Source organism: Zeus faber (assembly GCF_960531495.2).
Source record: "Zeus faber genome assembly, contig: SCAFFOLD_174, whole genome shotgun sequence".
In the NCBI taxonomy this organism is placed as follows: domain Eukaryota; kingdom Metazoa; phylum Chordata; class Actinopteri; order Zeiformes; family Zeidae; genus Zeus; species Zeus faber.
In genome coordinates this window covers 1-9,426 of record NW_028293130.1, presented here as the reverse complement: position 1 = coordinate 9,426, position 9,426 = coordinate 1, and the positions used below count along the sequence as shown (strand labels likewise).

General features: G+C 47.2%; 1 protein-coding gene across 1 annotated transcript; it reads right to left on the bottom strand.

Annotated features, from left to right (window-relative positions):
* Nucleotides 1–3: 3 nt before the first annotated feature.
* Nucleotides 4–8,215, bottom strand: LOC307247635 (arf-GAP with SH3 domain, ANK repeat and PH domain-containing protein 3-like; the record flags this gene model as incomplete). Its single annotated transcript, XM_080024671.1, has 8 exons — nt 4–30; nt 137–206; nt 1,680–1,789; nt 2,590–2,676; nt 4,284–4,359; nt 4,852–4,937; nt 7,005–7,128; nt 8,003–8,215. Coding segments are annotated over 8 exons (793 nt in total), but the record flags the coding sequence as incomplete, so codon positions are not given.
* Between the last annotated feature and the right edge of the window lie 1,211 nt (nt 8,216–9,426).

The window sequence follows — 9,426 nt, the reverse complement described above, 5'->3', positions numbered from 1 at the left end:
CAGGTTCAGCTTGGCCGGCGGGCGATTGATCTGTGACACACACAAACGCACACGCACACACACACACACACACACACACGTCAGTGGCCATTTTGATTGCAACATTTAATATGTCGCTGATTGAACGACCCCTCACCGTGCTGTGGGAAATGGTGAGGCAGCCATATTTGACCCCACACTTCCTCTTCTGCCACACCTTCCTGATGCTGTGGGAACATTGCAGAAGAGGAACACGAGATAAAACAACATGCAGAGTTACTTAGTACATCGCACTTTCAATGATTAAATACTGAAGTTGGAATTCGATAATTTATAGCGGTCCCTATTATAACATCATAAATGATTACCACAATAATTTGTGGTGATCAGCATCATTTTGTGAAATCATCAGGGCCCATAATTATAGTTTTCTTCCAAATTGAAGGAGACTTTTTAGCCCATGTTAAAAATGCAACAAATAGAACGCAACTCTGGAAAAATTCCGCTCATGTGAATTGAGGAAAATGAGCTGTCCAATATTTATATTTAATGCAAATAAATGGCTCTTCAGTGTGTGTTATTAAACTATCATAGACTTAAAATGAACAAAAAAAAGACAACGAAAACAAAAATTAAGCTAATTTAAGGGGAATTTTGAGCCAATGTTAGAAAAGTTGCAACATGTGAAGTGAATGGAATCCGATTTTGGCAAAATTCCATTCACTTGAGTGAAGGAACTTTAAGATAATTTATAGGTATAGATCAATAAATACACTATCATAGGGTTACACTTTGAAAGCGGCATAAAACAAAACAAAAAAAGATAAATTACTTTGTTAATGGCAGCTATTTGTACAACGTTAATCATCAACTCAAAGCCCAAACGACACTATCAATCTGCGGCATTGATCTATCCCACACTGATCAACTCATAAAAGACCAAACCTAAATGGAAACACTCACGTAACCCAGTCCAATGCCACAAGTCAACCACAAAGTGCGCTGACGCACTGGCTTCCAGCTCTCGCTTCCAGATGCTGCTTTTTTGTGTGTTTTCGTGACCTTCGGTGGATTCAGGTGAAATAACGACGCTGACGCGTTTGGCATCGGCGACCGACGGGAAGTCTAACTCTCCTCCTGGATCGCCTTATCACATCATAATCTATCTCTGGTGTGATGTGTGTGTGTGTGTGTGTGTGTGTGTGTGTGTGTGTGTGTGTGTGTGTGTGTGTGTGTGTGTGTGTGTGTGTGTGTGCGTGTGTGAAAAACTGGAGCGACTCAGTTTGCCAATACGTTCCAGAGGAGAGGCCCCCCCCCCTTTCTCCAATCGTCCCTCCACCATAATGAAGACCATCTGGGGGTGGAAGGAGTGGAAGAGCCCCCCCCCCCCCCCCTTCCCTCTCTCCCAAACTTTACCCTCTCTCTCTCCTCCCAGAGAGAGAGAGCGAGCAAGACTTGATTTCAACTTCCTTTCACCGCACACCACACCGACCCGACCCACTCAGACTCCCTGTTACCAATTAATAACATTATTTACTCATAACGTCTTCTGCTCCCGTGTCCCCCTCTCATTGTCCTTGGAAAAAAAACCTAAAAACTTTCCAGTCCAGTATGGACAATAAAGAGGTCCTGGGAAACCTTAGGCAACGCCTTTCCACTGAGATCCCTCAGTGGAAACGCATCTCCCCCGCGCCACCTACCCGTCGCTCTTCTTGAGCAGGAAGCCCGACTTCTCGGTGCCGTACTTCTTGTTGCCCTGCGGCTGGTGGATGCTGTAGCCGTTCCCGGAGTTTTTCCTGTTCAGGTAGTCCTGGGATGCGCGCGCGCACACGCACACACACACACACACACACACACACACACACACACACACACACACACACACACACACACACACACAAAGTAAAACTCCGTCCCTGGTTTTTCCCCATCGCTGGGAGCCAACCCATGAGAATCTTTAAAATGCTTCCGGTATGGGGGCAACCGCGGCGACGTTCTTCGGCGACGTTCTTCTAGCGGCGGCTGGATTACATTAAAAAATACTTTATATGTTTCCTGTCATGCATTTGGAAAAGCTGAACCTGTTTTTTCTCCCATGAATGATTCTTATTCCAACCAAATGTTATACAAATCAAAATGTAGATTGGCAATAGAAAACTGTGACTATACATATATTTAGTATATATAAGTATACTGTATACTTTTAATTTATTTATGATTATAGTTTATTTTTGTATTATTTTTATTTGTATTTTTTTTTTTATACCAATTCACCAATATTTTGACCAGAGAATAATTAACTGATAACCAAAAAACACCAAACAAATAAAACTAGTTCAACAACAAGTATAATAAAGCAGTATTTAATTTATTTAATTTTCTGTTAAGTATCAGTATCTACGAAACTAGTTTTTCTGATGTCCTACCCAAGTGCCTGCTATGGATGCACATTATTGTCAATGGAAATACAAGTCTAAGTCCTGAGCTTTAAACGGCTCGACGCATCTCATGTCATATATTTAGGGGTTGTTCCATGACTCAAAGTTACACGTGAAGTTGCGTACATTCGAAAAATGTAAACGTTTCCCACGTCACCTTTACTGCATTTACCTCTTTGCCCTCGACTTGCAGGAGCAGCCTGAGAGAATCCCTGAGCTGAGAGAGCTGCCGCACCTCCTCATCCTGGTCTAGACGCACCTATAACACACACACATACACACACACACACACACACACACACACACACACACACACACACACACACACACACACACACACACACACACACACACACACACACACACACACACACACACACACACACACACAAGGTCAGAGATAGAAAAGTATGCAGGGTTCATTCTGGAATTACAAAATGAAATTCAAGCACAATTTCTTCGTTTTCAAGGACTTTCCGCAAAACAAATGTAATAAATGTGTGTGATCTTTGTAAAAAAATGAATTAATTAACAAATGAACTATTATAACTGTCTCTTTCTAACCATACTGGATTAAATGACATTTCCTTGGAATCATCTATGTCTTACAAGAGATTCTGGAAGCATTTTATGACATAACAATTTGAATAACAAAACCAGGGGGAACATCACATGTTTTCACTCAGCGTGTTTTTTTCAAGGACTTCTCAACCACTTCAGCACAGAAGGGGATAAGGCGTTCCAGGACTTTGATTTCAGAGGAGGAGAAGGCACCTCAAGGACCTGGTGAGAACCCTGAGTATGGGAGCTAGTAGAGCAGCCCAGCTCCTTAGGCAGGAAACGGCAACATACCGATGGCACCAAGGGTTTGTGGACCCACACGGGTTAGGACGGGTCGATTCATTCCACCGGTTCCTGCCCGTTCATCAGGAATATCGGATATCGAACATCCCGAGCCTCAATTTGTCGTTATCTCCCCGCGGGGGAACCGGTTGGATCTGAGGTCGGGGCTTGTCTGGGCTGGTGCCTGCTACGTCACGCAGAACCTGAAAAACCTCTAACGTGCACAGCGGCACAAATAAACGATTGTTTCCGGGCGGAGGGCCGGCTCCGTGGGGTTGGAAACTCAGAGCGGCGCTGGGAAGGAATTTGGGATGCGTGGATGCTTTCGGTTTAATCTTTCGGGAAAATAGTCAGACATGTCTGGGAATCGCAGCTAATAACAGAGCGACCGGTGGTTCAGCGGGGAACGGTTCTGGAAGGGTGTGTGTGTGTGTGGGGGGGGGGGGGGGGGGGGGGGGGGTTCAGTTTTGGTTTTGGCAGCTGATGAGTGTGAGGTACCAAAATGCTGTTTGAGTCTTGAGAGCTTCCAAGTCCGTGTCTTTGTCGGTGTTTTTGTAAACGTGACTAAGCAAGGAACGTCAAATCCAGTTGAAACTGTTTGTGGGGGGAGGGAGAGCCAGAGAGAGAGAGAGTGAGAGAGAGAGAGAGCGAGAGAGAGGGGGGGGGGGGACACAGAGAGGTGGTGGTAGGGTTGCCGGTATGTGCGATATTATCAAGACGGACAACAAAAACAGTCAGAGTCAGAGAGTGAGTCACGAGCCAGATAACGAGGACAAGGCAGCCGCAGTTAAAACCCGACCTTTGACCTCTGGCGAGAACGACAGAAGCCGTACTGAATCCACAAACAAAAGATTTTAATCACGACGGCGGCTGCAATACACGACACGGAGACTCCTCCGGAGAGATTCCGCTGCATCTGATGAACAGACCCCCCCCCAAAAAAAACCCCGGCTTTCTCGACAGGGAAAGAACAAACAGGCGGGAGAGCCGGTGGCGGCGGCGGCGGTGGCGGCGGGCGCTCACCGTGTGGACCGACGTGGCCAGCTTCTCCACGAAGGGAGTGAGGTTCTCGGCGGCTTTCAGGCCGTCCTGGAAGAAACTGCCAAACAACGAAATAACATAGAAAAACAAAATAAAATGGGACACATCAAACCCGTGTAAATTTACCCTGCGCCGCATAAACAACCGACCCCTATTGAAATGTGGACGTTGCCAATGACGGTGATTAGAGATCATTAAAAAAAAAAAAAAAGTCAACCTTAAATGCTAATTTTTTAGTTGAAGTAAATGTGTAATCATAACCATGTGCTCTATAAAAAGGAAAATACATTCTTCTGTTTTGGGCTTTTAAATCACATCTGGATATTTTGGTAGTTACAGTAATAATGAGTTCCAGGTTTTTACCTCTTAGTAAGACAAAAAACAACAGCACATCTGGAGAAAAATGTCAAAACTGACATTTGTTGTGTGTCAGGGGAGAAAAAAAAAAAAAAAAAAAAGATATATATATATATATATATATATATATATATATATATATATATATATATATATGTATATGAATGAGAAGAAATGTTTTGTTCAAACTTACCTGAGCTGAGCCTGGAAGTACTTTATGAGGCTCTGGAGGAGGTCAGGGCCCTGGCGCACCTTCAGCTCCTGGATCTTCAGAAGATACTGAAACCATAAACAGGGACAGTTAAAAACACAGCAGTACTACAAAATGGAGCGGCGGTGCATTACGGTGTATTTGCCCGGCGGGTGTGAGGGTGTGGGCCTGGCAGGCGTGACGGTGCGGGCCCGGCGCGGCGTGACGGTGCGGGCCCGGCGGGCATGAGGGTACGGGCCCGGCGGGCGTGACGGTACGGGCCCGGCGGCCGTGACGGTGCGGGCCCGGCGGCTGTGACGGTGCGGGCCCGGCGGGGGCGTGGCGGTGTGGGGCCCGGCGGGGGCGTGGCGGCGTGGGGCCCGGCGGGGGCGTGGCGGCGTGGGCCCGGCGGGGGGCGAGGTTTGTTTCTTAACATTTAAAACAACTTGCACATTTATACATTACCTCTTAGTTTGAAATGATTGAACTGAATACTTTTTGTCAACTTGAGGACACCGTGGCTCATAGGGATGACCTTTACATTTTTTTTTTCAGTTTTTTTAATAAATCAACAGTGGTGAGAGCAGAGAGGTGTTCATTTTGGGGTCGCTCACCTATGTAATTGTAATGGCCACCAGATAATGGCAATTAGAGCAAAGCAATATGCATTTACAAAGTACAATAATAATATCATAAAAAGAATGAAATCAATTAAAAGCAGAGTAAGAATAAGTGTTCCTCAGTGAATTATTTTCTTATTTCAAGTCTTGGATTTTACTATCATGACACCTAATCCCATGTGCAAACTTCTCTTCCCTGCGTTGTCTTTCTTCCTAATTACTGTTTCGTTTGCATACGTTACAGATTTGTCCTTTAAATCCCCTTTCCATCCCTTTAAATGCAATGTAAAAGGCTGGCACACCGTTTATTTATCCAAAATCGACAAACTTCCTCCAATGGGATGGAACCATAAACCATTTTTCTCCGGATCTTTTGTTTTTTTGTCGACATTGAGAAGTTTGGAAACCTTGTCGTAAATTCACGATAAATTCCCCGGCGGTCGTTCCTCTCAGCACCGTCCGGGACAAGATGAACGGGTGGAGGACCAAACAGGCCTGCAATAATTCCGAGCATTAAAATCTGCATAATATTTTCCGTTTTTCCTCCGTCTGGTTATCTTCTGGAACTCCGCCTCATACTGCAGTTGTGGCGCATATTTTAAAGCGTTCGACCGAGTCGATGCTCCGGAATGCAAACTGGGAAAAAACAAAAAAAAGTAATTTAATTTGAGATACAACGGGATAATAGAGGTGATCTCGGGGCATTGGTTTGACCCATTTCTGTCGTGCCCGAAAACTTAAATGTTTGCTTCAAAGGTGGGAAAAAAGGCCCCTCGGAGCCAAGTGCGGGACTCTGTGGAAGGAATGACTCCGTGGTCTCAGCTACACAATAAAAAAAAGTCTAAATCCACCCGTCTATCTGTGATCTGGGGGAGGTGGGAATGGACTCGAGTCGTGCTTCCATTATTGTGTGTGTGTGTGTGTGCGTGCGTGTGTGTGTGTGTGTGTGTGGCGGACGGAGAGACAGAGAGAGAGATGTGGCTCGGAGCGAGTTCAAACCCACAGCTGGTCTCAGTCAGTGTTGGGAGGACTTTTCTCAGGGATTGTAAATCGCTGTCGCATGTGGTGCGGGACTCCACTGAGCTCACGCCGTGTCATAAATCTGCGCTGTGCATGGGACAATATGGGGCGATACGGGACGATACGGGAATTTCCCTGATACTTCGGCTCAGTTTCCTCGAAGAGAGCTCAGGAAAACTCGGACGTTAAACATGAAGAACGTGGTGGAGGCCCCAATCGTGCCCCCGATACTGGATCGATCAAAGTAATGCCGATCACTCGTGTTGACTTCCAATGACAAAGTGAGTGAGTGAGTTTTCTTTCTTCAATCTGTTAGACTGAACCCGTCGCTTGTGGAGCAACCGGTTGGGAAGCGGCATAATAACATATACAGTATCACCAATGGCCAGAAGGGAAACGCCACGGTTGGAATCTGGCGTTCAGACCACCCACGGGCTCCCCAGTCCTTCTACAATAGCTCTATTATTCTAAAAAGGTGCCTGGCTGTGATATTTTGACTGGCACTAATCCCCCCACCTCACACATCTGCAGCTGGAAGGACCTCCGCTCTCGCTCCATGTCCTCTCCTCCGTCCGATGCCTCCGTCCTGATCAGCCCCAGCTGCCGGCTCTTCTCCCGCCGCTCCTTCTCCAGTTTGCCCCTGGAAGGAGGGAGGGCAAAGGGAGGGTGGCGGTGGGGGTTAGGCGGGCCCATTACCTTCAGCGAATTAAACTAAAGCGACAGTGATTTAACGCCAATTATATAGCGGGAATTGGAATTACCAAGAAGGGAGGAAGGAAGGAAAGGAAGAAAGAAAGAAAGAAAGAAAGAAAGAAAAAAACAAAGAAAGAAAGAGAAGAATAAAGAATACCGATATAAAGACAAAAAGGCCGACAGCATAAAGAAAGATAGAGCGACGGAACGAAAGACAGGGGGAGAGACGGAATGACAGAAAAAAAAAGCATGAAAGCCCGATCAGAGAGGACAGAAAGAAAGGAGGAGACAAATAAAAAAAGGAAAGAAAGAAAGAAAGAAAGAAAGAAAGAAAGAACTCCCTCATCCTGCTGCATACTGTACACGAACCGTTGAGGCGAGCGCGCGCGCGTCACCTCCTCCCCTCTCCTCACGTGCAGAACGCGAGGGGGGGCTTTTTGGGATAAAGGACGATGAAGGAGGGGGCGGTTCGATTCCCCTCTTACTACATGATGAGGCGCTTTAAAACCGCTGCCCGGATCACATCAGATCAGCCATGTGCTCTGCAAGGCGTGCCACGCGGAGCGGCCCGAGGGGGACGAACCGCTCGCCCGTTCTGCTGATCTCGGCGTTTCGTTTCCCCACGTCTGCGGCCGAACAGAAACGGGCCCGGGACTCCAAAACGGCGGCCGGGCGTTTCTGTTCGGTCGATGAGATTTTTTCCGGTCTTTTCCTTCTCGGGAGAAAAGGTCGCGCGGATCCAGAGCCTCTTGGATAATTAAGGGTCATAATAAGAGTCTGGGCGGAGCGGCGCATTCCCTCCGTTCGTTTCGACCACTTACATTTTTATGTCGTACTCCTTCCAGCTTTTTTCCATCTGTTTCTTCAGCTCCTGAGGAAGGGATCCGTGGAGGAAGTGACAGAGAGAGGGAGAGAGAGGGAGAGAACAGATGACGATGATCCAGACGACCACGGGTTGAATAAACATGGGGTCCCCTCTCCTCCCCAGCGTGGACAGGATGTGAGCGTTGACCTCGCACACCCCGCAGAGGGTCCTGCGTCACGACAATCGGGGTTCTGGAGCGGGGCCGCGCTCGCTTGAGGCGCTTGTCTTTTTGTCCGGCTCTTCGCCGTTTTGCCGGAAAAAAAGCTCAGATTCGCCTTCGGCGCATTTAGGGTTCCGGAGTGGTGTCAACTTTAAACGTGGGCCTAGGAGCCGGTAAACAGCGGTGGAAAAGCGCAGGTTCAGAAAGTAAAAGTCCTGTTTCCGTTTTTTTCCGCTCCGGCCCTGCACCGATCCACACTGATTACCGGTTGCACCTCTGGGTTGACGCTGATTCCCAAATCCACGCGGTTGGTTCAGAATCCGGGAGCGGAATTAACTTTCTGAACCCCGGATTTTCCACCTCTGCCGCTAAAGGCCTAAATACATGAACATGACTGGACTAACACAGATCTATTTTATTTTATTTTTTTTTAATGAATGGAAATTTAAAGCCACTTTCATTACAATTATTCTCAACGCCGGCGATTGCAGGCAACGATGGGTCTATATGGGTCTATAACTCAAATGGGAAAAAAAAAAATCTAAAACCACAAAATTCAGTTAATGTCACGTATTGCAAATGGACAATGACTGGTGGTCAGACCGGACTGCAGGGCGGTCACATTGTCTTCGGGAGGCCTTGCAGCCCTTTTAGTGACGCGTACGACTCCAACTAAAATACTGTCGGTACAGGTGTTGGCGGGGGGCGGTAGAGAAAAGCACTATTTACTTCTTTACGTCATCTACTTGATCAAAAAATAATAATAATAATAAATAAATAAATCTGTGCACACACCAGACGAGTTAATCTCTACTATTACTCACAGCACGCCAGCCCGTCTGCTATCCGGTTCGGCGGGATTTCCCGCCGCATTAGACTGACCAGATAATCCACAGGAGACATTGACATGCGCTCGGCTTCGCAAGACATTTCCAAACGTCTGTTTGGTTAGGTTCAGGAGGGACCTTCATCCGCAAACGCGGACCTGGTTTCACTCACTAATCCTCGACCGCGACGGAGACCTGTTGTCTCCGCCGTACAATGACATTATTATCGGCTCCGCTACGGCCTCCGGTCTCTCCGTCGTTTAAAATGACTCCTACAATTTGTAGTAACCCCCGTCGGACCCCGTGGGAACCGCGTGCTACGTGCGTCGGCGTTCCGGCCCTTTTTGCGTGGGCTTTGGGTCGACCGTCTTTTTACCGAGAGGTAACCCCGGG